This window comes from Molossus molossus, unplaced genomic scaffold, assembly GCF_014108415.1.
Source record: "Molossus molossus isolate mMolMol1 unplaced genomic scaffold, mMolMol1.p scaffold_m16_p_19, whole genome shotgun sequence".
Taxonomy (NCBI): Eukaryota; Metazoa; Chordata; class Mammalia; order Chiroptera; family Molossidae; genus Molossus; species Molossus molossus.
The window spans coordinates 9,296,481-9,315,612 of record NW_023425354.1 but is presented as its reverse complement, the minus strand read 5'-3'; the positions used below and the strand labels follow the sequence as shown (position 1 = coordinate 9,315,612).

General features: G+C 40.3%; 1 protein-coding gene across 3 annotated transcripts in view; it reads left to right on the top strand.

Moving 5' to 3' along the window:
- Positions 1-19,132, top strand: part of MAP2K6 (mitogen-activated protein kinase kinase 6) — a 96,348-nt gene that overhangs the window by 44,739 nt on the left and 32,477 nt on the right. For all 3 annotated transcript variants that reach the window (XM_036268458.1, XM_036268455.1, XM_036268457.1), the window contains exon 2: positions 16,577-16,643. In XM_036268458.1, coding sequence (XP_036124351.1) covers positions 16,577-16,643 — 67 coding nt within the window. The remainder of the gene's footprint in view (positions 1-16,576; positions 16,644-19,132) is intronic.

Genomic DNA, 19,132 nt, shown 5'->3' with positions numbered 1-19,132 from the left:
ATATTTGAGGACAGGATGAATGAATGAAAGCACTGTGTCTTTCTTCTGTCCTTTTCTTGGTGGCACTGTTAGCTTATGGACCCTCTTGGGTAAGACGTTCGCCCTTCTTTTGCCAGTGCCAGCTGTAAGGGATCAGTCAGCTTGCTCCCTAGCTAGTGGGGAGGCGAGGGCTCTTAAGCCCTGAGGATAAAGACTCCCTGAGGGGTTTCGAGCTTAGATGCACATTGAATGTATGTCTCTATTTTCCTTCTTCGTTCGGTTTTCAGCTTGTGCTTGCACACGTATTCAGTTCCCTGAAACATAATGTGATCATGTGGTGTCACCAGGGATGACAGCCTCTGCCAGAATATGTAGAACAGGTTGCAGGCTGTAAAAGGAAGAGATACTACAACAGCCATAGCCATTTATTTTATATATAAAAATGGTCTTAGCCCTAGTTCATGGCCTACTTGTTCAAAGCCATATTCATATAACCGAATTTCACTACCTCCATCGAATTTAAACAATGTCTTGGATATTTATGACTTACCGTGAGACTATTTGGGGAACTGAGCCCAGGAGTTGTGCTTTTTTTTTTTTAACTCCTCATCTGAGGATATTTTTCCATTTATTTTCAGATAGAGTGGAAGAAACGGGTAGAGAAAGAGAGAAGAGAAACACTGATGTGAGAGAGGCACACCGATTGGTTGCCTCCCGCACAACCCTGACCAGGGCCAGGGACAAACCGCAACCTTGGTATGTGCCCCTGTCCAGAATCGAACCTGTGACTCTGGTCCACAGGCTGATGCTCTAACCACTGAGCCAGATCAGCCAGGGCCCAGGAGTTGTGCTTTTATTTTCTGTATCTCTTTGGCTGCATGATTAGTTGGCTGTTTGCTTTCCTCCAATATAGAAGGATTTGGAGAGTTAACCTGATAATTCCCGGGTTGAATGTTTTCTTATTTGTTTATACAATTTAATGGAAAAAATTGTTTTTAAAAAGTAATTAAAAAAAAATACTTTGCAGCCATTTATGGGGCTTATATTGTTGAGAGCAACACGTTTTGAAAGACTTAGTTAGCATCATTTCCTAGAATGTTGCATCTCTCCCTCAGCCCCTTCATGTTCTTTCACTCTCATTCCCCAGCACGTGAAACGCCATGGCAGCTCCTCTTGTTGCTCGTGGCTACTTCTGGGCCCCTCCTTTTTGTCAAAGGACATTCTGTTCTCCCCACCAGCCCCAACCTGTTTGCAGCTTGGCACACAGGGCAGACAGGACTCTGCACAGTCTTACCCCTGGGACAATACCAGTTTCAGCGTTTCAGAGAGCAAAGCTTCTGGCCCAGCAGCTTTAGAATACTGAGGCAATTGGGAGAGATAGTCATACATTTAACTTCAGAGAACATAGTCTTGGCATAAAAGGGGAGGATATCTTGGCATCCATCACTATAGCCCCTGGGTATTTTGGGAAAATTCCACTTCATTCTTCCCTTTCTTTTCTTGGATTCTGAAATAAGAGGCCGTAGTTCAATTTAGGAATATGGAGATTGGTAGGAGCTGAGACTAGGTAAGGGAACACCTCAAGGAACCTTCCAAAGAAAACTTACACCTCCCAAGCAGCTCAACAGACAAAATGCTTGTTGGGAAAGCAAAACCATCTGAAAACAGTGTGAGTTTGGAAGTAATAGGGAAAAAAAAAAGAATAAAAATGAGTGTTCTTGATTTGAAATAAAAAACAATGTAGTGCTAGGATGGAAAAGTTGTATATCTAGCTTGGGATCTGGACCTGGATAGGAATACTGACTGTCAGAACTTGAGAAAACATGCTAGTTTATGCACCTGTAAAGTGAGAATAATATTTCATTTTTTACTGAAAAATTTTTTATTTTGAATTATGGTAAAATATGTATAACACAGACTTTATCATCTTAACCATTTTTATGTGTATCTTTCAGTGGTATTCAGTATGTTCACCTGTTGTACTGCCATCACCACCATCCATCTCCAGAATATCTTATCCAGAGAACGGAATCTCTATACCCATTAGAGCAGTGGTTCTCAGCCTTCCTAATGCCGCAGCCCTTTCATACAGTTCCGCATGCTGTATGTGGGTATCTGCATGTGGGCGGACCCGCCTGGAGACGGATAGAGGAGCGGGGTCTCAGTTCCCAAGGCCATTGGAAATATGTGTTTTCCGATGGTCTTAGGCGACCTCTGTGAAAGGGTCATTCGACTCCCAAAAGGGTCGTGACCCACAGGTTCAGAACCACTGCTTAGACAATGGCTCCTATTTCCCTTTCTCCCCACCTATAGTTACTGATCCCCTTTCTGTCTCTATGAATTCAACTACTCTAGGGACCTCATACTAATGGAATTATACAGTATTTGCTTTTTATGACTGGATTATTTCATTTCGCACAGTGTCTTCAAAGTTCATCCATATTGTAGCATATGTCAGAATTTCCTTCCTTTTAAAGACTAAATAATATTCCATTGTATGTATAAGTCACATTTTACTTATCTTTTTATCTGTCAGTGGATGTTTGGGTTGCTTCCACCTTTTGGCCATTATGAATAAAGCTATTATGAACATGGATGTGTGAATAGCTCCTTGAGGCCTGTGCTTTAGTTCATTAGGTATGTCATACCAAAGTACTCTAGGCTGAGTGGTTGAAACAACAGAATGTGATTTTCTCACAAATCTGGACGCTAGATGTCTGAAATCAAGGTCTTGTTTTCTTCTGAAGCCTCTCTCCTTGGCGTGTAGATGGCTGTCTTCTTGTATCTTTATGTGGTCTTGCCTTTGAGTAGGTAACATATTTACATGGCTCAAATTGAACATTTCTAAATTTTCTCTTCTTATAAGGACGAGGGTCATGTTGTGTTAGAAGTGACCATAATCACTGCATTTTAACTTAATCACCTCTTTAAAGACCCTGTCTCCAAAAACAACCTGAGATACTGGGGCTTAAGCCTTCAGCACAGGAAATGTGCGGGATGCCGTTCAGCTCCTGACCCTGCTTGCATTGTTCTGGGCGTATACCCAAAGGCGTCCGAAGAACTTAGTATGTGGTTGGTGGGCCCCGGAAAATGTTGGCTCTATTTAGTTGTATTGACTATAAACTCTCTGATCCCCAAATTTTCAGGCAAAAAAATTAAGTCCAGAAAAGTTAAGCAATTTGTGTCTTCAAGTACCTGGTGAGCAGTAGACTCAGAAAAAGAGCCTAGGTTTTGACAGTGTCTGGGCTCTGGACTGCCATTCACCACATCCTTGCAGTCCTTTATAGAGACTCTTCTGCTGTTTGCTGTTAAGTACTTGCTGGCTCTTCTGGCATTTGATTCTAGTCTTCGGTTTTTAAACTTAGTTTTCTGAATAGGTGACATATTTCCATGGCTTAAATTGAAAAATTATACCAAAACGTACTCTAGAATGTGATTTTCCTAATTTTGTCCTTCAATACCCTGCCTGCCCTTTCCACAGACAGCCAACATAGTTTCTAATATATTCATAAAAAGATTTTATGTATTCACTAACAAATCTGTTTATGAATTCTCTTGTCATTTTTTTTTTTTTTCATCCTCACCCGAGGACATTTTTCCATTTTTTGCTCAGATAGAGCAGGAGGGAGAGTGAGGAAGAGAGAGAGAGAGAAACATCGATGTGAAGGGACACATCGAGTGGCTGCCACCCGCACGACCCAACCAGGGCCGGGGACAAACTGCAACGGAGGTACGTGCCCTTAGCGGGAACCGAACCCGGGTCTCTCTGGACCGCGGGCCGATGCTCTAACCGCTGAGCCAAACTGGCCAGGGCCTCTTGTCATTTTTAAATTCAATGTATCATAGAGTTTCCTGCATCTTGATTTTTTTTTTCACTAAATGTATTTTGGAGAGATTTCTATGTTGATATATAAAACACTTCCACGTTCTTTATTTTTTCCAAGCTACATAGAATCTCGTTTGAATGCCCTATACTCCATTTGGCCCATCCACTCTTGGACAGTTGGTGTTACAGACAGTGCTGTGTTGAATAAACTTGTACATACATTATTTTGTATGAGTGGAAGATATATCTGTAGGATAGAGTCTCAGAGGCAGTACTGCTAAGAGAAAGGGAACGTGCATTTGTAAGATGGATTTTTGTCTAACCGCCCTTTATAGGGCTTGTGCTAATTTCACCGTCCTCTTAGACAATTTTAAATAATGAGGAGAAACTACTATACTAACCCATGCCCTACTTTGTCTATTGATGTCTGTCTATATGAGGGCTTATCATGAGTGAAGGCAGAGGCAGAGAGCATCTCCCTCAGAGGAAGAGCAAGATAAGGACATCTGTGTTTCTGTTCTCCTCAACAGTGTACGGCCAGGGCAAGAAAATGAAATAAAAGGCCTCCACGTTGGAAAGGAGAAACAAAAATATCTGTTTGTAATTGACATGATCTTACATATAGAAAACCCTAAGGAATCCACTAAAAAACTATTAGAACTAATCAAGTTCAGCAAGATTGCATTTACTCTACAAAAATCAGTTGTATTTTTATGCACTAGAAATGAACAATGTGGAAATGAAATTAAGAAAAAATGTATAATAGTATCAAAAATAATAAAATATTTGGGAACGAATTTAACAAAGTAAGTGCAAATCTTGTACTCTGAAAGTTACATTGTTAAAAGAAATGAAATAAATGGAAAGATATATTGTGTTCATGGGTCAGAAGACTTAGTATTGATCTACAGATTCAATATAATTCCCATCAGAATTCCTGCTGGCTTCTTGCAGACACTGACAAGCTAATCCTAAAATTTATATGACAATTCAAGGGACTTAGAATAGCCAAAATAGCTTTTAAGAAGAACTTTGAAGACTCACACTTCCTAATTTCAAAACTTATTGCAAAGTTAAAATAATCAAGACAGTATGATAATGAAATAAGGATAAACATAGATCAAAGGAATAGAATTGAACGTTCAGACAGATATAAGCCCACAGTACAATTTCTTGATTTCAACAAGGGCGTCAAGACAATTCAATAGGGAAAAAGTAGTCTTTTTAACAAATGGTACATGGACAACTGGATATACAGATAAAAAAAAAAAAAGAATGTGAACCCTCACCTCCAACCATATACAAAAATTACTTCAAAATAAATCAGAGATCTATGTAAGAGCTAAAACTATGAAAATACTTAGAGAAAACATTAGGTGTAAATCTTTATGACCTTGAATCAGTGGTTTTTTTAGACAAGAAATCAAACCCACAAGTAACCCATGAAAAGAAAAATAGCTTGGATTTCACTAAAATTGAAAACTTTTCTGTGGCCAAAGACACTATTAAGAAAGTAAAAAGATAAACCATAGAATGAGAGAAATTTTTTTATAAATCTTATATCTGATCAGGGACTTGTGTCTAGAATATATAAAGATCCACTACAACTTCATAATAAAAGACAACCCAGTTAAAAATGAGTAAAGGATTTGAACAGACATTTTTTCAAGAGTATATACAAATGGCCAGTAAACACATGAAACTATGCTCATGATCATTAATTAACAAAGTACAAATCAAAACCACAATGAGATACCACTTTATATCTACTAGGATGACTGATATCAAAGAAACAGAAAATAATAAGTGTTGACAAAGATGTGGAGAAACTGGACCATTTATACCCTGCTGGTGGGAATGGAAAATGGTGCAGCTGCTTTGGTAGCTTTAAAGTTTGAAAGTTTGGCTCTTTCTGAAAAAGGTTTAGAGTAACCATTTGACCCAGCAATTTTATTTCCAGGTATATACCCAAGAGAATTGAAAACTATGTCCGCAAAAACCTTGTACATGAATTTTCATAAGAGCATTATTCATAATGGCCAAAAAGTGGAAACACTCTAAAAGTTTGTCAATTGATGAATAGATGAATAAAACATTGTATATCCGTATGATGAAATCTTGTTTGGCAATAGAAAGGAAGAAGTACTGATGCGTGCTACAACATGGGTGACCCTTGACACCATTGTGCTAGGTGAAGGGAGCTGGCTATGAAAGCCCACGTATTATCTGATGCCATTTATGTGACGTGTCAAAAATAGGCCAATCCATAGACATGGAACGCAGACTAGTTGCTGCCTAGGATTGGAAAGAAGGATAATATTGGTGGAAAAGGGAGAGTGACTGCTGATGGGTATGATGTTTCTTTTGTGGGTAATAAAAATGTTATAAAATTGGTTGCGGTGATGGTTGCACAACTCTGAATGCGTTAAAAACAATCAAATTGTGTAAGTTAAATAAGTGAATTGTATGATATGTGAATTATATCTCAATAAAGCTGTTATAATAAAAATTGGAGGGCAAAGGCAATGTCATAGATCTAGCGTAGATTTTAGGGTTTGCAACTCTGGAGATTAAGAATTCCAACTCTTTAGTAGCAGACTTTCTAATATTTCTCAAAGAGTGAAATGTATCACATACTCACATGTGATCTTTGAGACTCATGAGTTGTTCGTGAGCTCGTAACCAGTTCTGACTCACTTGTTTCCCAGTTATATGGTGAGCAGCTTTGGAACAGAGGAGGTTCTTAAAGAAATGAGGAAGTTTTAGGTCCTTCCTGCTTCCCAGCCTTACATATAGTTGATCAAGTTGCCTATTGGAATTTTCTCATAGAACGTTAACTACTTCCTCAGGAGCTTATACCCAGCTAGAGTGCTTGTAAAATTTCATTTGAAACTACAGGAACTCCTTTGCTGACCTATTCTGGCCCTTTCTAATGCCTTGGCTTATGCGTGTTTCCTCGGACCCCATGGGAAATCTTGGCAGAACACCCTGTTATATGTCAATGTGAGTGGCTCTCTCAACTTTTCTTCACATTGAATTTTTCTCTTGGTTGTCACCCTTTAAGCCCTTCTTTTTTCTCCTTGTCTTAAAGAGAGACCTTCTCTTGTTTCGCTGAGTCTCACCTCTCTCCACTATGCTATAAATCTCATGAAGCCCACTAGGACCTGGACCCGTCATTTCTGTTCACTTCTCTGGTCTCTTTGCCCCTTTCTCCCACTTACTTCTTTTCTTGGCTAGGCTGTTGCTCAGATTCCCCATCATTTGTTAGAAAGCAGTAACAAATGCACACACACACACACACACACACAAAAGAAAGACACCCCCCATTTTTTCCCCTTAGATCTTCATTTTCTTCCTCCATATGCTATGTTCTCTGTGTGTGTGTGTTTGTTTTTTCCACAGTTATCTTGTGGGAAAAGTCTATTTTTCTATTTTCATTGATGTGTACTTCTGATGAAGAAACTGAGGTTAGGAAGTTGAGAGCCCTGTGCTAAAATTAAGTCTAGAACAGATCATACCTAGTCAGATTCTGGATGTGGAAGTGAAATGAGGCTGCAGCAGGAGGCGAGCAGAGTGGAGGAAACTGTGTGCCCAGGCATCATGCTAGAAGTCCACGAGTGGGCTGTATTCTGGCTACAGGCCAGGTGCCATGGGATGCTGCTTGGTGTCAAGCCTCATTTTATTTATCTTTTAGATGCTGGAGACTGGAGCAGTCTCCTGGAGAGAAAATACTGTCCTCAGTAAGAGACAGGTTCTTCCTTCACAGAAAATGCCCCCAAGATGGTTGTGGAGATGCATTTGGTTTTGTGCATTTATTTTAGTTTGTTAAGGTTTCTGGTGTTTCGCCAGATTTCAGAGTCTCAGTGACATGGACTGTTTAGTCTAGACTGGGACTGGTTAATCCTTTTGTGGAAAGGGAGCAGCCTCAGGTGGAGATTACCGTCAGGATGAGGTGATCAAGGAAGCCATTAGTGGACTGAGAGCCCCTTTCTTTGATATCGAGAGGGGGGCCATCCCCCCCCACAGCACATGTCACTAAGACACAGCATTTTGCAAACAGGAGCCACAGCCACAACTGTCAGTCACTAGCATTAACCTCCTGCTAAATGTCAGGGAGGACACAGCCTTATACTTTCATCAGGACCCCCCCGCAGGGCAGGGGTATCCGTTTATAAACACATCATACAGCCCTCTCACAGCAAAAAGCTTTGTGACTGTGCAAAGCTGGTGTCGTGCTCCTCTCAAATACTAGAGCACCATTGAATGAGAAAATTAGATGGTTGATGGATGGAATGTTTTCCATTTTAGCATCAGGGGAACTAAAGTCCAGAAATGTTAAAATATCTTGGGCAAAGTTCATGGCAATATAGCTTTACGATTGAGTCCGGATTTCCCGATAGACCTAGCTCATGTTGCCATGGTTCCTGGTAAACAGCTTTCTAACCTGCATTTGTTATCTGGAGGAGCTGGACATAGGAGCAGAAAGCCTGTACTGGGGATTTAATCCAGGACTTTTTTTTTGGCTCCCAGATATTATATATAGCCGTGACACAGTTCAGCAATAATCTTTCTACAAGCTAGTGCAAAAAGACTTGTGATGAAAAGCAACTGCAATTGTAAGACTAAATATAATTATATCATATCATATCATATCATATCATATCATATCATATAAATCTGCCTGCCCACATTTGTACCAGATCTGTGTATCTGGACAAGGCTCTTGAAGTGGAGGAAAAAATAATTCACCCCATGCAGTTGTAGCGACCATTTCATTAAGGATTTATGTGAAAAGCTGAGCACTGTGCCTCACATATAATACATCCTCAACAAATATTAGTAGCTTTTATTATTCTCATGAGCAGCTACTTGTTGATAAGAAAGCAGCTGCCCAAAACAGCAGTGTAGCTGACTTGGCAACTTTCATTTATCCAGCACATGTTTATCCGGCGGCACTGCGTACATTGCTTAGCTCCTTTAACTCCTACAGGTCCTTACCAGTATTCCCATTTTAAGGATGAGTCTTAGATTAATAACTTTCCAAGGTTTTACAGCTAATGAGTGCTATGGTTTGGCTCCTTTCCCACCAGGCCTCTTTTCTGTTTTCCAGCTTAATTGTATGTAACTTTGATGGCTACTTTTAAATCATCAGATTGTATATACAAAGGAGTGGGCACCTCCTTCAGTTGTTTATGCTATGTTCCAATAAGAAAGACTTGTGAGTGCAGCTGGTGTGGCTCAGTGATTGAGCATTGACCTATGCACCAGGAGGTCACTGGTTTGATTCCCATTCAGGGCATATGCTGGGGTTGCAGGTTCGATCCCCAGTAGGGGTGCAGGCTCGATCCCCAGTAGGGGTCGTGCAGGAGGTGGCTGATCGATGCTTCTCTCTCACATCAGTGTTTCTATCTCTCTCTCTAAAAACTCAGTAAAAACATATTTAAAAATTATTTGAGATACTTGAGACAATTAGAATTTTGAACACAGTACAGTTAAGAAATTGTTTATGTGCAATAATGGTATTATGATTATTTTTTTAATAGTCCGTTTTTTTAGAGATATTTGGTAAAATGTTTGTGAATGAAATGACTTGATATCCTAGAACAGTCATTTTCAACCCTTTTCATCTCATAGCACACACGTAAACTAATTACTAAAATTCTGCAGCACACCAAAAATATATTTTGCTGATCTGACAGGATACAGGTATAATTTTGATTGCTTTATTAAAAAAATATAATAATAATTACCTACACTTTTTGCTCCAAAGTGACGAAACTTATTTCATCATATCTCCATTTCCCCCGCCCCCGCAATATTATTTTGAAACAAACAAATTCTAGTACCATGTTATTTCATCTGGAGACATTTCAGTATTTATCTCTAAGGTACGAATGCTGTTTTTAAACCTAACCAAGACTCAGTAGGCATTTTAAAACAATCAAACACATCCCTAAATTTTTATGCAACCTGTTGCCATGTTTTTATTTTAAAGTATTTTTTAACACTCTCATAACTACATCTCCTTTTGATCAGGACTCATGAATGAAGCAGCACATAAATGAGGAAGGAGATGAGCACAGACTGCGGGGATTTCCCATCTAACCACTGCCTGCCTCCTACCTTTTCTCTGGGCTCAGACTACAACTCAAGGGCATTGGCTGTGATTTGCTTTTAGGTTCTTTCAGGAGCACATAGCCCCACACTGTTGACATGACAAAACAAACTTGAGCTCTACCAGGTCTAAAAAAAAAGAGCTTCAATCACACGGAGCTTAGGAAAACCCTCCAAGAGCTTCCAGCCTTTGCAAAGGACCTTTAGGGATGAGTTGTTAGTGCTGTTCTCCACAGTCTGGCTCATTCTCCTTTGACATGTCCAGAGATTCTGTGTGTCCTTCACGGATTCTTCATTTGCATCTCATTGTCTCCAAATGTTCTGACCTTGGTGCCCCTTTTCTCCTGCTGTTCTTGTTTCTCTGCCTGTCTCATTAATTTTCTACTTCTCTGTCACTCCCAGATCTAACATCCCCCCAACACACTTGTCTGAGGCTCCATTTGCCTGCCTGAAATCTGCCACACCTCTTCAGCATCTTATTTTATACTCAACACACTTGAACTGCAGTTCTTTATCTGCCTTCTCCCACCACTACCCCAACTGGCCTGGCTTTTCTTTTTCATCTAATTCTGTCTAAGTGTGGAAAAGCCAGATTACTACTACTATTAACTACTACTAACTACTTCCGCCACCACCACATTCCATTACTACCATTACTACTAGCTACAACATCTACTACAACTATTTACTATTACTTACTATAACTCTGCATCTGATCTTCTATACCTGTTATCCAGTGAAGTACCGAGCCTATAGATTTTGTCCCTGAAAAGTTTAAGCAGTTTATTTATGAGCCGGGTTACTGTGGTCTCTGCCTCTTATTTGTTGGGTCTAATGCTTAATTCTGTGCATGGGAAAAACATGGTACATGGCTTTGAAGAGCTTGCATTCTAGGGAAAAGATGGATGACCAGACAGGTTCAGTCATTGTAGGAAGGGAGACATTAAAGGCATGTCAAGTAAAATCTGACCACACAGATGAGGGGCATTTAGTGCATGATTTTTTGTGGAAGACTTCATGAGGAGAACATGTTTGAGCTAAGTGTTGCAGATGACCAGTGGGGACAGGTGATAAGAACATTCCAGGGATATTTCCTAAGAATCCTGAAACACCAATCAGAAATATTATATGTACACCTACATTCATAGCAGCATTATTTACAATAGCTAAAACCTAGAAATCGCCCAAGTGTCCATCAGTAGATGAGTGGATTAAAAAGCTGTGGTACATTTACACAATGGAATACTATGTGGCTGTAAAAAAGAAAGATCTCTATCCTTTGTGATAGCATGGATGGACCTGGAGACTATTATGCTAAGTGAAATAAGCCAGTTAGAGAAAGACAAATATCACATGATCTTACTAAATGTGGAATCTAATGAACAAAATAAACTGATGAACAAAATAGGTCCAGAGACAAGGACGCATGGACGGGACTGACATATCTCAGAGGGGTGGAGGCTGTGGGGGATGGGAAGAGATTAACCAAATAATTTATATGCATAGCCCATGGACACAGGTAATAGTGTGGGAAAGGCCTGGGGTGGGGTGAGGGCGGTGGAGGGGGCCCACAGGAGAATATATAATATAGGAGATATCTGTAATACTGTCAACAATTTAAAAAAAAAAACATTCCAGGGAAAATATGAACAAAGACCTGGAAGCTTAAAACACCAAGGTGTATAAATGTGGGATTGTGTGTGTGTGTGTGTGTACCACAGTTTCCACAGTTTTAGAACATCTTGCAGATATTTGGTGAATCTTGTTACCTTATTTATTTTTTTTAAACATAGAGGACATGGCATGACTCTACTGAAAGACATAGATGATGTCTCCTCTTAAATCTGAAATTTAAAAAATTATTAGTTACAACCTTGCTGTTTCTGGGAAAAATTGCCATCACAGTGGAATTTATATGGGGAAGTCAGACAGTAAACAAATTAAGTAATAGATACATGAAAAAATAAATTATAATGCAATAATAAAATAACTTGAGACTGTGAGAAAAGGTATGAGTAATATAAATGGAAGACGGTCGTGGAGATATGTTTTAGACACAGGGGACATTTTAAACTAAAATGCGGGCGATTTGGTTGAGTCGCCCTGAGTTCGTGTTGTGTGCTAGATGCTGGAGTGTGAAGGCTGGCCCGTGTGGGTAGTGATTTGGGGAAGGTCTGGTGAGGTTGTATGGGGCATGCAGGGAGTGAAGTGACTTCAGAAGGCTGAGTTTCCCGTCCGCCAGTGAACTGCAGCCCTTAGGCACAGGGAACATGAAGGTCAAGTCGAGACTCCTCTGCCTCCTTGAAATGACTGCATTTAAAAAAAAAATTTTTTTTTAATCCTCACCTGAGGACATTCTTCCATTTTTTTGTTCAAATAGAGTGGGAGGGAGAGAGAAAGAGAGAGAGGGAGAAACATCGGTGTGAAAGGGACACATCGAGTGGCTGCCACTCACACAGCCCAACCAGGGCCGGGGACAAACTGCAACCGAGGTACATGCCCTTAGTGGGAACCGAACCCGGGTCTCTCTGGACCACAGGCCGAAGCTCTAACCTCTGAACCAAACTGGCCAGGGCATGACTGCACATTTTGAAGAGAGCTTTGCAGCATTCCTTCTCTAAATTTTATGTAATTCCCAGGAAATCTGCCATACTGGTTGGCGTCTCAGTGGTGGGTGAAACCCAGCATCTGTGCCCACTTTCACATCACCATGGCAGAGCCGGCATTCCCCCTGCCCTGCCTGCCCTCTGCCCTGCTTCATTAGTTGCCTTGCATCTGATCATTGCGACTCAATAACATAGAATGACACCTCTGCCGATTCTCGTGCCAGCTGCCCTTGGGACGTAAGCCTAGATGCACGGATTAAGAAGAGGGCAGCCAAGGCCTCCAGGTTGCCAGTTACTTGGCGGGCAACCCCATTCACATTGGGAAACAGATTTTTAAAATAAATTTGGCGTGGGAAGCAGTGCCATCCTTTGGTAGAGCAGTGTCAATAATCATAAACCCTCATAATTATGCCCCCCCCCCGTCGGCCACGATGACAAATATTTGGATGTCAGCATATCTTCACGATGCCACCTTCTGTGGACCCCGTGGGATTCTCTTGCTGTTTGGGTTGGAATGGGAGCGCGATCTTCTGTTTTATGTAATAAGGCACATGAGAGGAGTCTTTTGTGCTCTGCCTCTCCGAGTGGGTGCAAGCAAGAGGTCTTGTGTACCCCATCATTTTCAGTACAGGCAAAGTGAGTGAACGTTTCTGTGGCCTGGTCAATGTTTTCTAACCATCAGCAAGGTTTTGTTTTTTTCCCAGTGCCATTTTGTTCCAGGCCAAGATCACAGTGACCCAGCTTTGGTTTAAGATGAATTTTGCAAATATATGGGTGTGTGTATGTGTGTGGGGGTACAGTGTTTTCAGAGAAAACAGCCATGGGTGTGACACGGCTGATGTCATGCAGTCTTGCATATGTGCAGTCAGGCCAGGGAGGCTTACCCTTTGCAGTTTGCACCAATAAAAGGGCAAAGCTTGCTGAGCTTCCAGAAATTCACAGAAGCCTCTCTTTTTGAGAAGGCTTGTTACCAGCATGTCACATAACATTGAGCTTGTGTTTGGCTATATTTTTTCACTTTTGCTTTAGAATATCAAGGGAAAAGGCCATTAAACATCATCGGCCTCTTAGCTTTATTATTCATATTGCTCCCTCATTAATTTTTTATAACACAGTATTAAATGTTAGTGCCAGGGGTTGGCAGCCTTGCTAGGGGAAACAGATTGCTTTGAAATCAACACAGCTGGAAACTGACCACATATTGTTTTTCTTCCTTTTAAGAAATGAAAGAAGCATTTATAGAAAGGCCAGAGAATGCTGTACTGTGCAGAATTACTTTATAGATGTATTCCTCCAAGTCTGGTTAATGATTAATGTCATGCCTTGCTGTCCAAATGGGCCCACTTCCCTTCTCTCTTCCTGAAGTTGCAGTTTCCCGGGAACAATAAACTCCCGGAGGTTTGCTGCGGATCCTCACTTGAGGAGGGGTGGAGCCTGTTTAGTGCTGTTTCCCTCTGCTGCACTGTGGTCTTCGGAGCTAAGTAAAGCATGCCTTCTGTGGGGTCTTCTCCTAGCCCGCCTTGCAGCCTCGGAAACCTCATCAGAGTCACTCCTGCTGGCTTCTCGCTGGGCTGCGTTTGCCGTGGTGGGCACGTAAGTGAATTATGGAATGTCGGTGTGTGTGTGTGTGTGTGTGATTTTCGTGTCATTTGATCTACTTTTAAAAATGAAGGCAGAGTAGTCCCTAAACCTTATAATTCAACTAGGTTTTGTGTCTTCTGGAACTCCTTTTCTTGTTGCTCTCAGAAGAGAACTAGGGGCCTTCCTTTCTCACACCTTGAAGACTTGATTGTTGTTTTGGTCATTTATTCCATTAGTCTCTATGCCACAAGGTGTCTCTCTCTATCATTTACTGTTTCTTCTTATAGACGTGCTGATAGTTTGTTGAGCTACAGTGTAACAGTTGATTGCTATTAATGAATGGCTAATAGTCCATGGCTCTGATAATTATTGGCAAAGGGCTTTTCTCTGTAAATAGCTATTTCTTTTGATGTGTATCTTGTAAGAGCTGAGTAAATGAAGGAGAGAGAGATGCAGGAATTGAAGAGTAACTTCTGCTTTGGGTTTGCTGAAATGGCACCTGAAGAGGCTTTATCACAGGTACAATAGTTTTTACTTTTGTTTAATTTAGTTTTATCTTTAGAATGTCAAAAGAATCATAGGGTTGTATGTGTTGGGATTACCTGAATCACCTGTCACCTGTACTGGCTTATGTATCCAGCTACCTGGACGAGTCAAATTTGTTACTCATTGTGTACTAGGATATCTCATTTAAAATAGCATCCCTCATCTATTTGACTGAGGCCCATAGATGAAAATTAGGTCATATATCTAGTATTTGGATTCTCACAATCAAATCCCACATGTACACAGAATAGCTTGGTGTATTGTCAACAACCGGCTGATTTAGTAACTTGTACCAGGAGTAAGAAAGTAAATGGTGAGTTTTGAATCTTATAAAATGTATAGATAAGCCCAAATGAGGAGAGAATTGAGGAAACCTGTTATAGTGAAGGTGGTCCTAAAAGGCTTTCCCCCCCTGGCTTTATACAACTTGGCAAAATTGAACTATATTTTGGATTTTGAATGCATGGGAGAAAAAAAAAGACTCAATTATGCATTACATTGGGCTTAAGCCAGTTTTGTTCATAAATTTCTTAAACGACTTACTCGTTAATGTGACTGTACAGATTTTTTCTCCAAGCGATTGTAATTAGCAGCTACCTAAGCTATCTCAGTACTCTTTCACATTATCTTATTTGATTCTCTTATCAGTCTCATGAGGTAGGTGTTGATGTTACTTCCTCATCTTATAATTGAGGATATGGAGAGTCAGCCAAAAAGTGTCTCTAAGGTCACTGGGTGAGTGGAAGGACCCAATGTAAGCCGTTTACTTTTGTGGTTTTTTAAAAACTAAAAATCCCATATTTCCTCTACCCCCCTCTCTATGGTTCTCTCTAAACTGTTTCCATTGTGAAATAGTGGAAAGGCCTCTGACTTTGGAGTCTGGAAACCCAGATTCTGACTCTGACTGGGTCATAGCTGGCTCTGTGATGGTGAGCAGTCCCTGAAGTCCCTGGAAGTCATTTTCCAGCCAGTGGGTTGCAATATTTGATTTCTTAAGCTCCTTTGCAGAATCTCTACCCAGGAACTTGTCCAGGGCCCGTGTCAGCTCTGTATGCTCACCGGCAGCGTGAGAAAGACAGTGGAACCCTGGGCACTTTCTTCAGCTCTGCTTTGTCATGAAGACACACACACGATCTTCTTAGATGGGGACATCCCGGGCCCTTACATGACTGTTTTCTTTGATCTGCTTCCTGAGCTGGCATTTCTCAGTCTATTCTTTTTTACTCAATAACAAAAGTATTTGAGCCAAGCTGTCTTGTGGTTTCAGCCCAGGGATGAACACATCAGTTACTTGCCTGTCTGGCTCCCAGGGAAGCAATAACCTTCTTGCATGAGCCCATCTGTTATCTTAATCCTTTTTGGAACAGGGCAAATGTAAATAAATATTATTCTGTTTCTCTCTCAGGTGTTTCAGCTTCTGACAGGTGGTTGAGAATGGGCAGGGAAAATGGTGGGAAAGTACTTCTTATTTTACCTCCATGGTTAACTCTGTCGGTTGTTCACAGATCAATTTAGAAAACTGTGGGATACTGGTAAAAGGGTGACTACATTTGACTGACATTAGAAAGGAAAAAAGAAACCATAACCAGTACCTCTACCATTACCATCACTGTGTACAGGAGAGAACAGAGAAGTTGGAATGACAAATTCCCATCAGGGAGAAAGGCCAGGTCTTCCTAGGTAGACAGAGTCAGCATGCTTGTACTGACATGTTCACCCATGACTGGTGAAAGTCTACATTTGGGAAGCTCTGCTCAGCCTGGTGCTGGGTGCTTGTCACTCACAGACTTCCTGCATAGGAAGTGTTCTGAATGGGGAGACGAGAGCTGCTTTCCCGGGTCCGCCCTTTCCTTCTGCTGCCGTGTCCACCCTGCACTAGTGCGTGATGTAGACCTTAACTTCATCTTTACCTCTTTCCCTGTAGGCAAGAAGCGAAACCCTGGCCTTAAAATTCCAAAAGAAGCATTTGAACAACCTCAGACCAGTTCCACGTAAGTTGGCAAGATCATCATCTTCATCCAAACACTCACACTTTACAGATTTCTGGGTAGTGGGGGTTCATTTTAGGACTGATGAGCAATATCTTGACTGTGGAAATAGTGGTGAGAAGGGAAGGGACCTTTAAAGGGGAAGCAGCATGCTCACTGTTCTGAGACTTGAAATAACCACCCTTGGTCAGTCAGACTGTATTGAATGGGTAGCTTTGAACTCCATGTCTCACATTACTGGTTGGCCAAAAATTGAGTGTCACAAATGCATTTGGCAGATGGGGTCTTATGTACTTCCAGAAAGGTCCCTGGATGTGGACTTTTTGCCTTTTCCATATAGATTTGAGAAAACAAGTAAATCCTTGTGAGAGCCACTACTATAAAACTTGTGTTGAGATGGAAAATGGTATTTGATGAATACTCAGCATCCTGACACCTAAGATCCTATTCCACATAAACAGAAGGCAAAATGAGGTAAAGGAACACTTTTTTTTTTAATTAGCTGAGGCTTTGGCCCAAATCCCAGGTGAGCTCAAGCCCTGGTGAAGCAGGGCACCATCTCCCTGAAGTTTAGGTTGAGCTGTATTTTTTGGCCAATGGATTTTCAGTTCCTCCCATACCATTTGTTGAAAAGGCTATCTCTCCTCCATTTCTTTGCTTTTGCTCCTTGGACAAATATTAATTGAACAGACTGTGTGGGTCTATTTCTGGGTTCTCTGTTCTGTTCCGTTGATCTGTGTGTCTATCCCTCTGTGAATATCACACTGTCTTGATTGCAGATATATAATAAGCCTTAGCATTGGGGAAAGTGATTCCTTTCGCTTGGTTCATCTTTTTCAGAATTATTTTGGCTATTTAGGGCTTTTCTTTTTTTCATATGAATTTTAGAATAAGCTTGTCTGTGTGTTCAAATAAACTTGCTAAGATTTTTATTGGAATTGTGTTTAACCTATAGATCAATTTAGGGAGAATCAACATCTTTTACTACATCGAGTCTTTCAACCCATGAAAATGGTAGATTTCTCCAGGTGTTTAGATTATCTTTGATTTTCTTCATCAGTATTTTATAGTTTTCATCATAAAGAGTCTCTACATTAGGTTTTATCCTAAGTATGAGAGCAATTATAAATGGTATTCTATTTTTGCTTTTGGTTTTCACTTGCTCATTGTCATTATATAGAAATGCAATTGATTTTTATGTTGCTCTTGTCCTGTGACCTTACTAAATTCACTTATTCGTTCTAAGAGTTTTTGTAGATTTCTTAGAGCTTTATGTGCAAAAAGAGATAGTTTCACTTATGCAAAAAGAGACAGTTTTACTTCTTCCTTTTCAAACTGTATATTTTAAACCTTTATATTCTTACCTTAACTTTAGCTGCAAGAATGTTCTGTACTATGTTAAATAAGATTAGTGAGAGCAGCCCTGGACGGTTTGGCTCAGTGATTAAAGCATTGGCCTGCGGTCCAGAGAATCCTGGGTTCGGTTCCTGCTAAGGGCACGAACCTCGGTTGCAGTTTGTCCCCGGCCCCAGTTGAGGTTGTGTGGGTGGCAGCAAGTTGATGTGTCTTTCTCACATCTCTCTCTCTCTCTCTCTCTCTCTCTCTAAAGATGAATGCAAAAATGTCCTCGGGGGAAGATAAAAAAAAAAAAGATTAGTGAGAGCAGACACCCTTGCTTTGTTCTTCATCTTAGAGGGAAAGCATTTAATCTTTACCATTAAAGCATGACATTAAGGTTTTGTAGATGCTGTTTATGAGGTTGAAGTACTAAGAGTTTTTATCATGAATGCATGTTGAATTTTGTTGAATTTTTGTGTGTACATCCGTTGATATAATCATAGATTCTTCTTTGTCCTGTTGATATGGATTTAATTGATTTTTAAAACATTAAACTAGCCTTTCGTACCCAAAATAATTCCTACTTGGTTGTGGTATATTAATTTTTATATATTGTTAGATTTGATACACTAAAATTTTGTTGAGAATTTTTGTCTAACTTCATGAGATGTTGGTCTATAGTGGGGGTGTGTGTGTGCGCCCGCGCTATTCTGGTCTTTATATTAAGGTAATACTGGCCTCATAAAATTAGTTGGTGGGAGTTCCTTCTTTTTTCTGGCAGGCACTGTATAAAATATGTGTTAGTTCCTTTAAAAATATTTTGGAGATAAAATTGATATATAATATTATCCTAGTTTCAGGTATACAACATAATATTTCAATATATGCAATTTTTTTTTTTTCTTCTTCATGTTTTCTAAAATTCTCCAGTGAAACAAAATGGGCTTGCGTATTTTATTTTTCTGGAGCTTTTTGACTACATTTTCATTTCTTTAACTAGTTATAGGACTAGTCAGCTGATTTTTTTCATCATGGGTAAGATTTGGTAGTTTGTGCTTTTCAAGGAATTGGCCCATTTCTTGTAAGTTGCTGAATGTATTAGAGTAGAGTTATTCATAGTATTTCCTGAATATCTTTTTAATGGCTGCAAGATA